The sequence below is a fragment of the Glycine soja genome, chromosome 11, assembly GCF_004193775.1.
Source record: "Glycine soja cultivar W05 chromosome 11, ASM419377v2, whole genome shotgun sequence".
NCBI classification, from domain to species: Eukaryota; Viridiplantae; Streptophyta; class Magnoliopsida; order Fabales; family Fabaceae; genus Glycine; species Glycine soja.
Genome location: NC_041012.1, coordinates 27,986,103 through 28,003,218, shown reverse-complemented (window position 1 = coordinate 28,003,218; position 17,116 = coordinate 27,986,103). Strand labels below are relative to the sequence as shown.

Below are 17,116 nucleotides of genomic sequence, written 5' to 3'. Positions count from 1 at the left end.
ATAGGAGATATTCATCATACACAAGTACATTCAAATTATCATATAACCACATCCAAAAATTTACTACATATTAACTAACAAACATATTAACAACTAATACAAATACATTCTAAATTTATAACTACATTATTTACTTAAACTAAACTTAACACTATAATAAACAACTAATAAAACATTTTTCTACTGCAACAAAATACAATTATGTTACCTAAATCATCTAATATTATACCAAAATCATTATACCTAATTAAACCAATTATCCACAATTGAAAATACATATATTATAAATGATAATATTGATATATATATCCGGAAATTCATAATTCTCATTCCGAAACTACTTCCTCATGTAGTTTAAAGTTCTTCCGGGAATAGCTTTTTTACTGTTCATCTTCTCCAAACATCTACCCAGAAAACGCAAAAAAAAAAAAATCGATAAATGCGTACCTCCGACGAAATAAGAACAACAACAACTAGCACAACTTCAAATACGAAACAGCTACTTCACGGGACCACCAAATCTTCAAAAGCTTTTTACGCAAAAGGATAGCAATAGCAAGAAGACGGGGATGAAGGTGAAATCGAAAGGTGTAAAACGGAAAAGCAGCGTAGTAAATTTAAAGAAAACAACACAGGGGCAAGATCGTCATTAAATATTATTTTATTTTTAGTTATTATTATAAAATGAGATTTATTTTTACTTCACGTTGTTATAAAATTAAATTTTTTTTTATTATATATTAAGATTTGTAATACAAATTAAATGTTATCATAATAAATATTTTATATTTTTTATAAAATATACGAATTAATTAATTTTTATGATTCAAATTATATTAAATTGTCATACAAATTATTATTTAAATTTACATGCGCGTAAAAAAGGAATTACAAATATTAGCCATAATTATGTTTACTAATAATTTATGTATAATAATATTATTTATTTTATAACGTAATTTATTTATTAAAATTAAATTATTATAAAAATATTGCATTTTAAAAAAATCACATTAAATTATTTCCGGAAGAACCTTCTTCCGGAAGAAGAAGGTGGTCTTCCGTAAGACCCTTCTTCCGGAAAAATTCCGGAACACGTCCTTCCGGAACGTATTCCGGAGTTCTTCCGGAAGCCCACCTTCTTCTTCCGGAAGAAGGTTCTTCCGGGAGTTTTCTGGAGTGACGTCTTCCGGAATTTTTCCAGAAGAAGGGTCTTCCGGATACAGGTTTCGCAAAAGAGCAAAATGGCCCATTCAGTGTTTGTTGGGTGCCCCAACAATATTGCTGGGTGCACGTAGCAACTCCCAACCTGAAGATTGTTGCTGCCAATACACTCTTGCACGCTATGCCTTTGACTTGGCCCACTCTTCAAATTTAATACTTTTGAATTCAATCAACACAGGAGTAGTCTACAACATGATATAAGCATTTTGTGCAGAGGATAAAACAGACAAAGAGCTGATAAATAAATTGGAGATTGTTCTGCTCCAAGAAATTAAAATTAAATGAGCCAGAATTATGAGTTAATAATTTACCATCATAAAATAATAACACATTGTAAAATTAATAATTTTACCCTCTTACTCACATGTCGTGTTCACAACTTGACATCGTTAACATAACTAAAGAGTTGTTGCTTTCCTAAATTTGTAGTAGAATAAAGCATATATAAACAAGTGGTGTAAGAAAACAAAACCCAATACCCAAGTAAAGAATTTCGAGGAGAAAATATTACAACCTGATTTTTTTGCAATTCATGTAACATTGATCTATATTGTTATTTTCTCCTACCCTATATTGTTCCCTGTGCATGTTATTAGTCTACAAATAATAAAAAAAATTGGAATTGGAACTGAACAATTACGAGATCCATGACTATGACCAACTACAACATAGTCCAACATAGTCCTCTCGTTGAGGATTAAGCAATGGATACTCCAAGTAAACAATATTATTAAATTAGAATATTAGTAATTCAATACCTAAGGATTGAAAGGTTCTCCTCCTCCCGAATCAACAATGCATCCCTTTCTCAATGAGTTCCTCACTACCCAAAATTTAGGCAAGAATGTAACCATAACTATATATATATAAAACATGAAATAGTCATTTTCAATCAAAAAAAAGGAGGAAGCTTTATGAAAGAGAAGAATCATATTAACGAGTCCATATACACAAACCAACCCGTGTTGCTGAAAGTGTGAAAAACCAGACAATGTTCCTTCCCATCGTGTTCCTTGCGAAACACCCACGAAACGAGGTGGCCAGCAAGGAGAGAGATTCGAGTCTCGAGCACGTGGCAGAGGTCAAATCGAAGAAGCTCCTTGACGTCGACGACGAAGGTAAGTGCGTTAATGCCACAAAAATTGTACCACTCGACGTGCTTCTTGAGATGCTTAGTCCTTGGCTCTTTGCTCCTAGCCACTTCAACAGCACCACCATGGCCACATAGTCTTTGCCTCCGCAAAACCAGTGTTTTGGGTCTCAGAAGCTGGGTTCCAAAGGAAGGCGCCACCAGCAGCTTGGGAGTGAGAGAGAAAGGGGTTGAGGGATAGGGAAGAGGTGAGAGAGGAGAAAAGGAACCTGCGGGGTCAAGGTGGAGGATGCAGAGGAGGGAGAGGTCGAAGCTGAGGAACTTAAAGGATAGGAGTTTGGCGGTGACGGCGAAGCAGAAGAGGGAGGCAAGGGTTTGGAGGAAGTGAGGGTGAGAGTCAGAGTGAAAGAGAGGGTTTAATTTCCAGGAAGTGAGAAAATGAGTAGGGAGCGAGAAAATGAAGGTTTGGACAATGACGTTTTTTTCTAAAGACCGTAGTATTTGAAAAGCAAAAAATTTCAACTACGACAGTGTTTGTAAGAACTGGCGTCGTTCAACTTCTTTTAATTACAATTTTGCCACTGTTTATTTTAAGACAGGTTCAAGTGAACCAACTTTAATTTTACGTCATAAAATATACATATTTTAGTAGTGTAGGGAGATAAGGATGATCTTACTTTGAAATGTGAATTAGGAAAATGTGACTTTCTCTAATGAAATTTTCCTCAAGGTCTTTCTTGTGGGTTGAAATGACAATAGCAAATTTGCTAAGCAAAGGAAAGAGAATTGCATTAATAATGTGTTAAATATAATAACTTAAAGCAGAAAAGTATAGAAGACAAGAGTTAGAAGACAAGAGTTTAGAGAATGTGAGAATTGTGTATATTTTTTCAACAAGAGTAGCCTATTTCATCAGTATTCTAAATCTTGCACCTAATCATCCGATACAATCAAGAAGTAGAGCATTGACCAGTCCAACCAAGTTATGGGATTGGACATGTTCATGAACTGATATTGAGTCATTTAACCATCCAAAAATTGAGTTGAATTGGAAAAATTTAACGACTGAGTTAACTTGTGTTCAAATTACTGAACAAAGAAACAAGCAATGAACAAATAAATAAATAAATAAATAAAAAGAGAGAGAAGAAGAAATAAGAACTCGAACTTCTGATGATACAAACCACAAAATCACATGGGAGAGAAGAAATATAAATTGTTGTAATAGTGATGCTCTAGATCTGAATAATGGAAAATTAACGCATCTTGAAACTAAATAAAAAAAAGAATGAACAGAGAGGGGAGAAAGAGAATGCACCACGGCGGTTGTATGCTAATGTTATGTTGTATATATATAAGAAGTTAGGGTTACATTTTAAAAAAGAATGTGGGCCTATTGGGTTTTAGCTATCTAATTTAAAAGTTTGAATTATGAACATGAACTTGTATAATAAATAACCATGTAACGAAAATTGTTATATATAACTCTTCTTTTTAATAATATATGTCAGTTTACTTTTACTTTAAAAAAACATGTTAAATAAATTTGTTTGGAGTTTCTCACCCCCAATGTTATCATTTCCAATTAATGTTTACATTTTCTCTATCATTGGTATCCACCATGCTCATTAAAACTCGTAAATAACCATCATGCTCCATTGTATCATAAATATGCCATTCTACCTAATGATTACAGTTCAAAGCAATCTTGCATAGTCAAACAGTGTATAAGTCTACATTGTTAACAAGGACATAGGCCCACCACTACTTGCAGAAATAATGGTGTCATTTGTTGTGAACCTTAGTGGATAAAAACTTTGACATGCATCAAAATGTCTTTAGCAATGAACAAATGCATTGTATGTTAGGTCTGGATGGTCACTCGTCTCATCTACCTTGGATTTTGATGAATAACAAAAAAGTATAAATTACTAATGTTCTAATGAATTTTTGATAAGTGGACAGGTTCAAATTTTAAAGAACTTAACAATATGTTGTATCGTTCAAGAAGGATTGTAATGTTAACTATCTATCCAACATCAAACACGCTAAAATCAAAAGGTGCCAACTCTCCATGATAGTTAGTGTTATATGATTATTCCATGCATACGGTCAGTAAGTAACTTACACATCCTTTAGAATGATAAGCATTAGGCAAAAAGTCTATGATAATTAAAAAAGGGAAGTGCACATATTATATCCTATACAAATTCATTTTATCTCTCTTTACTTTGAAATGCTAACATTTGAATTTAAGGAAATGAAAAAATAGAATAAAATATAAGGTACTCACAAAATATTCTCTAAAGGTCACTTTCGCTAAGGACAAAAAGCACATGGTGCTGTTTGTACTATCGTGAAATTTCTCACCAATCAGAGCACAACAGTCTTTTCAAGGAATTGATGATGATCCCCTAGTGGATTCCTCACTAAAGTCTATAAAAGGTAGCCTCTACCTAAAAAGCAGAGGAGAGAAAAGCTGACGAAAAACCAAGAACTTAATTGAAGCGAAACTCTGCTGAAATTACTGGACGAATAATACAAAGTGTCCATTTGTTTATTCTTTGCTAAGAAAAGTCTTTTTGTAATCGAGCTTTATTGCTTATCCACTCTTTGAGTATTGTTGAATACTTGTATTCATTCAAACTATTGTTTGTGAAAGCTAGGAGTGACTTAGTGTTAACCAATACTTGAGTTTCTTAGATTCAGGGGGAGTCTAAGAAAGTGCAAGAAGTGATATTAAGAATATTGTGAAGCCATAAGTGGCAGGTCAAAACACTTGTTATGTAATCATGTTTTGATTAGTAGAATCCTTTACTATTGAGTAAAGGAGAACTGAACGTAGTTCAGGTTGAGTGAACCAGTATAAACCAGGTATTTCTACTTCTGTCCTTTATGGTTTATTGAGCGTTCTATTAATACTCTTTGTCACTTCTTTAATACCAAGTGGCTATTTGGAAAACTGTTTTAAAAAGACTCCATATTATTAAGTCTTCGAACAATCAAACTTGTCCTTATTAAAATTTGTTTTCCTCTTCAGTGGACTACCTATCTTTCTTCTATATTTACATCTATATTTGTGTTAAAAGTTATAAACAGTTATTATATCTTTGATTAACATACTATTCAATCTCCCTTCTAGTGTGATTGTTGTTATTTCATTGTACCATCGAAATGACATCGTCAAATCTTGAACTCTCCATGACATTGATCTCTAACTCAAACACATATTTGACCACCATCCTGATCACCAACAAAACCCGATCCAACACTTGCTAATCATCCACTAATACCAAATCCAGTAACCATAAGCAAGATCTAGATTGCATTGTCAAAACAAAAAATAATTCATAAAAAGAACCTTTTTATCAATGGTGGATGGAGGTTTTTTGTGATTGGAGTGATTGTATTAGTGTTTATAGTGATGAATATCCAACATATTGTTGCACCTTCCATTTTGAAAAAGCATCGATGCCCTTATGGGGAAAAGTTTTGGAAAAAAGAGGATACATTGTTAAAATGGTATTTTTGAAAGTTAAAAAAAAGGCAAAATGGTGTAGAATATTAAAAAGAAAGGTATATATAGCAATTTCCCTATGTAATTATAAAAGAACTCAATATTGAAATTGAATTTTTAAGTAGACACTAAACCAAGATTAAATATAAATATTATATAATGCACTAAATAATAATTATGCTATTGGAAAACCCAAACCTTTCATATAATTATGTTATTGGAAATATAAGCAGAGAAAATCGAAGCAAGAGTTATCTTTAATGAAACAAAAAACATGATCCTAAAATTAACCCATATCGTAATGAGGAAGTTACAATTTGACTCTTTGTGATGTTTGTGTGAAAGATCTCTGTTGTTGTGCACGGTTGGACTAGACAAGTAAATGATTTTCCATCTAACATCTACATCTTCGTCACCTGTGGAGAAACTCAACGAGTCAAGGTTATCAAGCATTATCGTTAATAATAATAATAATAATAATAATAATAATAATAATAATAATAATAATAATAATAATAATAATAATAATAATAATAATAGTGATAGTTTCAATTTTTTAAATAAAACGTTAGTGACAATTTTTAACTGTTACTATGTTAAATTAATTATTTAAATTTTTTAAACATAGATGGATACTAACGTTTCTAACGAAAAATTGAAAAAAAAAATCAAAATGATACATTTTGAAAACACAAATGACTAAGATGAAAATTTTAAAACTTAATGTACCAAAGTAAAACAAGTGTGAAACATCAAAAGTAATATTAAGTCATTTTAAAATTTAAAATTTAACAAAACACTAATGTTCCTAACGAAAAATTGGGAAAAAGGACCTAAATGATACATTTCAAAAACATAAAAAAGTATAATGATACTCTTAAAATTTAGTATACTAAAGTGAAACAATTGTGAAATATAATTGACTAAAAATTACATTAAACCTTTATTTTTATTAATCAAGATTAGTCTTTATTTTGTCCATTTTAGTTTCTATTTTTTTGATATATTTTGAACTAATTTTGAGCAATAAAAATAAATAAAAGATTAAAAATAAAAAAATTAAGAAAATAAAAATACTAAAAAATTAATGAAATACTAAAATTTTTTGTCAAATAAATTTTAAGAAACTAAAAATTAAAATTTGAAAAGTTGATGAAATAAAATCTTAATAAACCAAAAACAAAAACTACAAAAGAAATAAACAGAGTCTATAAAAATAAATGCTAAAAAGTGACAGGCACTACAAGTCTACAACTGGAAAGCCGAGAAAAAGCAAACAAAGTCCAAATCCGTAACTGGCTCAGGAAACAATACCTGACCGTTAAAACTTTCTTATTGACGTTCCTAAATTGCCCATTCATCAGTCCACGGATCGCGAACATAGACCGTCGATTAGTTTACAATCCAACGTTCCTGAATTGCCAATGCATCAGTTCCTGAATTGCCCATTCAAACCTAATAAGCCTCCTCTTCGCACCCAAATAAATAACCTAATCTCCCACTTCCTTTTTATCACATTTAAAATCAAAACAACAAATTTTCAGACTCAACAAGCTTCGAACCAAATCTTATTGAGAAAATGTCTGGTCGTGGAAAGGGTGGAAAGGGTTTGGGAAAGGGAGGTGCCAAGAGGCACAGGAAGGTTCTTCGTGACAACATCCAGGGCATCACGAAACCTGCGATTCGTAGGTTAGCGAGAAGAGGTGGCGTGAAGAGGATCAGTGGTTTGATCTACGAGGAAACCAGAGGAGTTCTGAAGATATTCTTGGAGAACGTGATTCGCGATGCTGTGACCTACACTGAGCACGCTAGGAGGAAGACGGTTACTGCTATGGATGTTGTTTATGCTCTTAAGAGGCAGGGAAGGACCCTCTATGGTTTTGGAGGCTAAAAAGTTCTTAGTGTTATTGAATTCTATTGCAGCGAAAAAATACCTGTTCTTTTGAATCGGTGTGATGTTTTGGTTTAGGTTTGTTCTGTAAGATATGAAGTTTATTCTGTTCTGTTCTGCATAGAAAATGTACAACTTTAATTGAAATTAAACGAAGGAGCAACGTTTTCGTGCTTATACATTTTTTTCCACGGTTATGAAGATTTTTTCGCTGTGGTTCTTAGGTTATTGCATTGTGTGGATTAGTTTGGGGGTAATCGAAAACTGTGTTTAGGTTCTGTTTTTAATGTAGTTTTTGATTGTAAAGGAGTGATATGTTACGCATTAAGTAACTGACAAATTTTCAATTGGAAATGCTAGGATATTAGTTGGAATTGTATCTATTTTCCTTGAATTTGTCATTAGAGGATGCAAGTTCAAACCAAAGCTTTTAGATTTTTCTTGAGTTTGTTGATATGAACATTTTATTGTTGGGGAACAAGTATTATTATTATTATTATTATTCAAGAAAAATAAATATTGAAAGGTTCTCTGTCTTGGTATTTGATTTGTGGTAGAAAAGTGCAATGGTCATTGATCATGTGGAAGGATTTGGATGTTTTAGTCCGGTTTTAGAGTGAAGAGATAAACAAACAATGCAGATATGTGTACTTTGTTATGGTTGAGATTAGAATGGGTTGAGATTAGAATGTGCAGTTTGTTATGGTTGAGATTTGGGAATTTTGTAGTCTTGTTGATTTTTAATAGTAAATGTTGTTAAATACTATATGCATGTGTATCCGTCTATATTTCTGAAGGACTTAAATGACTTAGAAGTGAATTCTATATAATAAATTCTATATAATAAAAATTATTTCAATAAGCTTCTTTATTTATTTGACAGCTGTTTAAAGATGGTAAGTTTAGTCTTTTTACATAAACTTGCTAATTGTATCACCCTTTTGATAAGTACACCATCTTCCTTTTTAAATCTTAAATATCCATTATATCTTTTCTTTCATCCCTGTCACACATTCTCTCTTTAACGCGTAGGCAGCTGTATTACTTGTGCGTATGCATGAGTATCATATTAGTGATTTTAACTAAAGATCGTTACTTTGATGACTTGAAGTCATGCACTGGTATGACTTGTGTATTATCTAATCATGTCGATAATGAAGTGAATTGATTTTAACTAAAGCTTGTTACTATTGATGTAATGATGTAAATCATGTGACATTATATGATTGAATAATACATAAATTATATCAGTGTGACTTTGTTTTAGGTGACACCTGAAGTAATAATGACGATCTTAACTAAATTAAATAAATTTGAAATTTTAAGAGTAAATAGACAATTTATTCCCTTACTTTGTACCCTTGTTGTATATTAGTCTCTAACTTAATGAAAAATCTAAAATAGTTCCTATCTTTATATAAGTGTTGTAAAATAGTCTTTGTCGTTACATTTGAAGGTAACATCATCAATGAGGTGTCCACGTAGTGCCAGACAGACTAATATGCATTGATATGCATCTTATGCCGCTTCCACATGGAAGAACCCCAACCCAAGCCAATTCTACATAAACCCCTCGGTTATCGGGACCCATACTCCAAACCATTGCCACCTCCGCTGCGAAAGCCGATGCTGCCACCCTCGTTCCAGCCAAAACCCAAGAGGCGAAGCTGTTGCCGCATATGTTGCTACACCTCGACTACGACCCCTCCCTCCCGGAGTTCCACCTCGACTCCTTCCGCGTCCCCAAACTCAACTTCACCGGAGTTCCATAGGCAGAATGACGCGATGCATAAAAAATGTTTCCAGAATTCGTTTGGCATAATGGAAGCACCAGTAGTACAAGGCATATGTCTGCACAAGGTGGATCACACGTTCACCTTTGTAGCCAAAATATAGCAGGAGTTGCATGCAGGATTGAACTAGTGCTGTCACCAATATTTGATTTTATTTCACCACCCAATAAAAATTGGGTTATGTTTTCATAAGCTGAGGAACATTCAAATATTTCTATTCAACTTCAATTGTTGGATCGAGTGGCCTCAGAATAATTAAGAAGGGGCGGTTGAATTAATTATTCCTAAACCTTTACTAATTGAAAAATTACTCTTTTAAGGCTTTTACTTTTGTTGTTAAGAGAATATGGAGTAGAAGAGAAACTTAACAGAAAGTAAAAGCGGAAATTAAATGCACAGCGGAAAGTAAAAGAGTAGGGAAGAAGGAAACAAACACACAAGAGTTTTTATACTGGTTCGGCAACAACCTGTGTCTACATCCAGTTCCCAAGCGACTTGCGATCTTTGAGATTTCTTTCAACCTTGTAAAAATCCTTTTACAAGCAAAGATCCACAAGGGATGTACCCTCCCTTGTTCTCTTTGAACCTAGTGGATGTACCCTCCACTAGAACTGATCCACAAGAGATGTACCCTCTCTTGTTCTCAGTCAAACCCAAGTAGATGTACCCTCTACTTGTATCACAAAGGATGTACCCTCCAATGTGTTGAGACAAAGATCTCAGGCCGTTAAACCTTTGATACTTTGTGAATGGGGATACAAAAGAATTCTCAGGCGGTTAGTCCTTTGAACACTTTTGTATTAGGGAATGGGAAGAATCAAAAGAATTCTCAGACTGTGTCGTTTTGAATTCTTTGACAAGGGAGAAGGGAGACACAAAAGAATTTAGGCGGTTAGTCCTTCGTTCTTTTGGAAAAGGGAGAAGAGAGACACAAAAAGAATTCAGGCGGTTAGTCCTTGGCGAATTCTTTTTGGCAAAGGGAGAAGAGAATGAAAAGATGAATAGCACAAGTTTTCAAGGTTTAGAAAACCAGAAAACTTCAGAAAGCTTTTGGTACAAAGAAGAAGAAGAAGTTTAAAGAGATTCAAGGCTTGTAAAGAATTGATTGGAAAAGTAAAAGTATTGAATGAATTGAATTAATTTGCAAAACAAAGCCTTGCTTTTATAGACTCTTCATGTCTGGTCAAGAAGACCATTTAGAATAGTTATAACTTTTTAGAAAAACTTAAAACCAATTTGAAAAAGTCAAAACCTTTTTGAAGAGTTACATCTTTTGATTTATCAGAAACAGTCACTGGTAATCGATTACCAAATTAGTGTAATCGATTACACAAGGCTTTTAAGTGAAAGGATGTGACTCTTCACATTTGAATTTGAATTTCAACGTTCAAGGGCACTGATAATCGATTACCAAAACATTGTAATCGATTATAGCTTTTTGAAAATAATTGGAACGTTGTAAATTTAGTTTGAAAACTTTTTCAAACTCATTTTGCTACTGGTAATCGATTACAACAATATGGTAATTGATTACCAGAGAGTAAAAACTCTTTGGTAAAAGGTTTTGTCAAAAACTCATGTGCTATTCAAAGTTTTGAAAAACTTTTTAATACTTATCTTGATTGAGTCTTTTCTTTATTCTTGAATCTTGAGTCTTGAATCTTGATCTTGATTCTTGAGATCTTGAACCTTGAATCTTGAATCTTGATTCTAGGCTTTCTTCTTGAGTCTTGAATTCTTCTTGATTCTTTTCTTGAACTCTTGACTTTTTCTTGATTCACTTGAGATGTTCTTTGATTCACTTGAGTTGTTCTTTGATCTTTGAGCTTTTTGTTCATCACCTTTGTCATCATCTTTTGTTGTCATCATTGTTATCATCAAAACACCTTTGAATCACATTCACCATGAAGCCTTGCTTCTACATTCTCCCCCTTTTTGATGATGACAACTTCTGAAATCAAGAAACACACACACTTTTTCCTAGTCGATTACTCTCATAAATTCTCCCCCTTTGTTTTTGAATTTATGCTTATCTTAAAAATAAGTTGATTACTCATGTGAATTCTTGATTTAATCCCATTTCTCTCCCCCTTTGGCATCAACAAAAAGCCAAAGTGCGTATCAAACAAATTTAATTTAAACATCCATACAATATTCATGAAAAAAAATATCAACCAAATCATGAAGCAAGAAGCAAGAACCATGAAAACCAAGAAGCAAACAACCATGAATAGATTAATTATAAACTCCACATAGTCAAATAACATACTTAATATTGGTCCAAACATACCATGCAAATAAGGAAATAGTAAATTGTTCAAATACCATAATAATATAGCCAAAATACAAGGCTGAAAATCAAAGTAGTAATAATAATATAATTCTAAGATGATGGTGGCGGTGGTGGTGGAAGATCGAAGCTTGACCGAATGTAAGATACATCTTCTTCAACCTTTGTCATTCTTGACTCCATTTCATTGAAACGCATATCCACTTGCAATTCCAAAGTATCAAACCTCTCAGCAACAAAGGTTTGAAGACCATCAAACCTTTCCAAAATCTTCAAAAGAAGAGATGAATCTTCTCCATCATGTCCTTCTTCACCAACATTTCTAGCACCCTTCTTTACCCAAGAGTCATCATGCTCCTTAATATAACCAAAGGATGCTATGACTGAAGCACCTATAAGGAATGATCTCTTGATTGGAACATAAGGTTCAAAATCAAGAGGGATGTTGAAGTGTTGAAGGAAAAGAGTAACAAGATGAGGATAAGGCAATGGGGCATTCAATCGCAATGCCTTATGCATGCGATATCTAACAAGGTGTGCCCAATCAATTTGTAAACCTTTATGAAAGGCTTACATGACAATGAGATCTTCTTCAGAAACCTAAGCAAGGTTTGAAGATCTAGGGAGTAAGATGCGAACAATAAGGTAATGGAGGATGCGGCTCTCAAAAGCCAATGAACCGGCAAGAAGCCTTCCGGTCATATCCGCTTGATTGGTGCAAACCAACCGGCGGGCATCATGCACAGAGAAATCGAATTTCCATTCATCAATTAGTGCATCCTCAAAAGGTACACCTTCACTAGGCAATTTTGTTAAATCATAAAATAGGGATTGGTCAATGACCATCTTAATCCCATAAACTTCAGACATTAGGGTACCTTCATGGATTTCTAAATTAGAATAGAAAGCTTTGACTAATTCAGAATAGACAGGTAATTTCAGAGACATGAATGGAATAAGATTGGAGTTTTCAAATGCTTGGAAGCATTCAAAATTCTCATTTGAGAAGAACTCCATATCAATAAATTTTGGGTCTATAATGGAACGAGAGAAAAAGAGGTTTGTGTACCGTATACACTGTTCTTCTGATGAGAATAATGATCCAGAGGGAATGGAGGAAGGAATTGGGGCTTCCTGTGACCCTGAATGCCGCTGACTCCGACTCGAGGTTCCTTTCCGCTTTTTCGATGGTTCCGCCATTTGAGGAGTTTTTTTGGAATTTCAATCGGTTCAAATGAAAGAGATTGAAAAAAGATGAAGTTTGGGCTTTGCGGGGAGTGATTTGGACAAGAATTGAGTGAGATATGGCTGGAAGAAAAATTGGGGGCAAGGGTTTTCGAGAGAGAGAGAGAAAGGTTGCAGGTTTCAGAATTTGAAATTTGAATATATAGGTGCAGGGACGCGTCGTAATCAATTACACAAATATGGTAATCGATTACCAGAGAGCAACTTTGCCAGAAATATCTGCTTGTAATCGATTACACTATTATGGTAATCGATTACCAATGGTTATTTTAGCCAGAAGACAAAAAACAGAAGGCTTTCTAGGAGAGAAGAAGTTTTGAAAACTATATTTGAAAATACTTTATGAATAATTTTCAATCATGTAATTTACATATCATGTCATGCAAAAATATTTAAAACATGAAGATTATCAATTTTATCAAAAACAATCAAAACACAAGTATGAAGAATATTGATTTTACTTAAATATATGAATAAATATATCATGCAAATAGGATGAAATCAATCAAGCAAATATACTCATGATTTCAAACAATCAAAAGACAAACAAATAAAGAATTGTTAGTCATCATAATCAAATTGTTTGAATAAAAATTTCAACTTTAAGAGAAATTTTAATAAGATAATGGTTTTGATATTACCTTTTTCAGGACTGAAGTGTCTAGATCTTCAAAGATGAGGATCATGCTTTTTCTCCTTGTTTTTCATCCTTGAGAGATGTTCTCGTCACTTTCGTAATCTTTGGTTAGAAGATTAATCTCCTTTTCTGAACCATCGGATGAATCATTGTAATCCAATGCAATGTATGCTTTCTTAGTTCTTCTTTTGTCAAATCTTTTTTTTCTTTCACTTTTCTCCGACCATTCTTCATTTGACGGGCAGTTGGCCTTGATGTGACCAATTTGGTTGCATTTGTAGCACCTAAGGACTTGAGAATCATCTTGTGATTTTCTTCCATTATTGAAATTCTGACGCCTGTCAATTCTTCTTTTCTTGATGAATTTCTGAAATTTCTTAACAAAGAAAGAAAAATCTTCTTCATCATCTGAATCTTCTTCTTCATTTTCTTCTTGTATTGAAGATGAGGCTTTAAGGGATATGCTTCTCTTCTTTTTTTCATTTTCTTCATTTTGATTGAGGCGTTGAAGTTCCATCTCGTGTTCCTGCAATTTACCAATTAAAGTGGCAAGAGACATGGAAGAGAGATCTTTGCTTTCAGAAATAGCAGTTACCTTGGGCTGCCATTCCCTACTTAAACATCTTAAGACTTTATTAATTAAATATTCATTAGGAAAGATTTTTCCTAAAGATGCAAGATGGTTTACTATATGTGTAAATCTCTTTTGCAAACTATGGATATTTTCATTTGGGTTCATCCTAAATAATTCATATTCATGGGTAATGGTATTTATTCTAGACATTTTTACATTTGTGGTTCCTTCATGGGTTAACTGAAGAGTATCCCACATATCCTTGGCATTAGTACAATTTGACAGTCTAAAGTACTCATCTATCCCTAAGGCTGAAGTGATGATATTTTTGGCTTTGAGATCATACTGGATTTTTCTCCTATCTTCTTCTGTCCATTGATCTCTCGGTTTTTGGGTTGTAGTGCTTGTGCTTACATCTACTATAGTGGGTATATATGGTCCTACTTGTATTGCTTCCCATATATTTAGATCTATGGCTTCAATGAATATCTGCATGCGGGTTTTCCAATAATGGTAACCCTCACCATTGAAAATGGGTGGCCTGTGAATGGAATTTCCTTCAGGAAACAAGGGATTTGAGGAGGCCATTCTACAAGAAACCTGGCTCTGATACCACTTGAGTTGTTCTTTGATTGATCTTTAAGCTTTTTGTTCATCACCTTTGTCATCATATTTTGTTGTCATCATTGTTATCATCAAAACACCTTTGAATCACATTCACCATGAAGCCTTGCTTCTACATCAACAACCTAGAATAGGTTTAACTATGAAGCTACTGACAAAGACTTGGATCTATAATCTAATAAAAAATACTGAGACTCAATACTACTTGGTTATCATGCTGCTATAATCATTACAGGATCTTAATTTATGAAGCCCAGATACTCTAAAAAAGAGACTAATTTGATCACGAAACTCTATTTTTTATAAGCCAATAACTTCTATTAATGTAGAACATGTCTAGCACAAGTTGTGCTAATGTGAACAACAAAAGCTCATTCACTACAGCTACTATATGTACTGCCCCATGCTAACAGCATGCTTACCATTGTCCTGTAGATACAAACAAAATGTTCTTAGCCAATTCTCTGGCTTCTTCTGAAACATTAGTCCCTAGTTTTGGGTTGATTTGACATCTTGTTTTGTTTCCCAATTTTGTTGTTTTAGAATTCTAATACATACTTGTGCATTTTTCATCAATTATATATTTTTATTGCTGAATTTTTCTTCAATTATATAATATCTTTAGATACAGTGTAGTAATTAAGAATATTTTTCAATATAATATTAATAATTTTTTTTAGACAATACTTATAATAGAGAACATCAATGCTATTTTTTTTTAGTAGAATTTGCTTTGAAAAAAATATAGTCATCTCTTCAAAGAGCTGCATAAAATGATCATTTGTCAAAAGTTGTAAAATAATAAATGAGGATATTTGAATATAAATTTATATAGATTAATAAATATTTTTCAATATATGTGTCCAACATGTACCCAATACCAAAATGGCTAAAGATACTGTTGAGAACCTCATAATACAGTTTCATTTCAAATAGACATGTAATGTATTTTTTTGTTAAGTTTCCCTTTTCATGTAAGTTGTTCCAAATCATGTTGCAAAAGGGAGCCCCCATCACCAATAGGGCTTGCAAACAACATTCCCAAAAACCAAATGCATCTTCCTTCTCACGAACAATCTCCTACAAGCAACCATCTGCATTGTTGAAGTTGTTGGTGGTTCTAGCTCCTCTTTTGGTTCTCTCTCCTTCGCTGGGTGTTGGTCTGTGTTCCCCAAGTTGTTATTGCTATTGTGCATTTTTGGTAATGTATCATGGTTTTGTCCTATCTTAATTTTTTTTATAAAAATTCTGTATCTTTATCTGTATCATAACCATATCATATTATGTATAAATTACTTTGTTTTTAAAGTAATGTTTGAGATGTAAAATAACTAAAATCCAGGAGTGATGGAAGATTTTGCGGAAGCTTTGAAGCGGGAGGAAGATGGAAGAAAGAAGAGGTGAAACTCCGATGACGTTGAGTTTGGGGACACGGAAGGAGTTGAGGTGGAACTCCGGGAGGGAGGGGTCGTAGTCGAGGTGTAGCAGCATATGCGACAGCAGCTTCGCCGCTTGGGTTTCGGCTGGAACGAGGGTGTCAACATTGGCTTTCGTGGCGGAGGTGGCAATGGTTTGGAGTTCGGGTCCCGGTAACTAGGGGGTTTCTGTAGAATTGGCTTGGGTTGGGGTTCTTCCATGTGGAAGCGGCATGATTGGTGATAAGAGGCTGAGAATGAGCAGCGGAGAGAGAGAGAGAAGTGGAAGCAGCATGAGATGCATATTAGTCTACCTGGCACTACGTGGACACCTCATTAACGACGTTCCCTTTGAATGTAACGACAATGACTATTTTGCAACACTTATGCAAAGATAGGGACTATTTTGGATTTTTCATTAAGTTAGGGACTAATATGCAACAGGGGTACAAAGTCAGGGACTAAATTGCTTATTTACTCGAAATTTTAATGACTTAGAAATCTTGATTTGTTAGGTTTTGGAGGGCTTCTAAGAGACTCTTGTAGTCTTTTGGCATCTGCTTGTGGATTCTGCTTGGATTATTTTTTTTTGCATACCCTTTGAGAAGCTTCTTTTAGTATGTCATCTCTAACCTTGTGGTTTGAGAAATCTTCTTATGGTTGATGCTATAGGAGTTTCTAATACAATTTTTGTTTGTTTTCGGGGTAATTTTCCCATTGATAAAAAATATATGAAATTTGTGGTTCCTAAAAGAAGTGGGTTTAACGATTTGGTAGTTGCCACAAATTTTCTTTTTAATCTTTATACACACACAC

At 33.6% G+C, this 17,116-nt stretch overlaps 1 protein-coding gene across 1 annotated transcript; it reads left to right on the top strand.

The window, feature by feature from the left end:
* The first annotated feature begins 7,330 nt into the window (after positions 1-7,330).
* Positions 7,331-7,907, top strand: LOC114376647 (histone H4). Its single transcript, XM_028334852.1, has one exon. It carries the CDS (start codon positions 7,411-7,413, stop codon positions 7,720-7,722), a length of 312 nt encoding a protein of 103 aa, XP_028190653.1. The 5' UTR covers positions 7,331-7,410; the 3' UTR covers positions 7,723-7,907.
* The last annotated feature ends 9,209 nt before the right edge of the window (positions 7,908-17,116 follow it).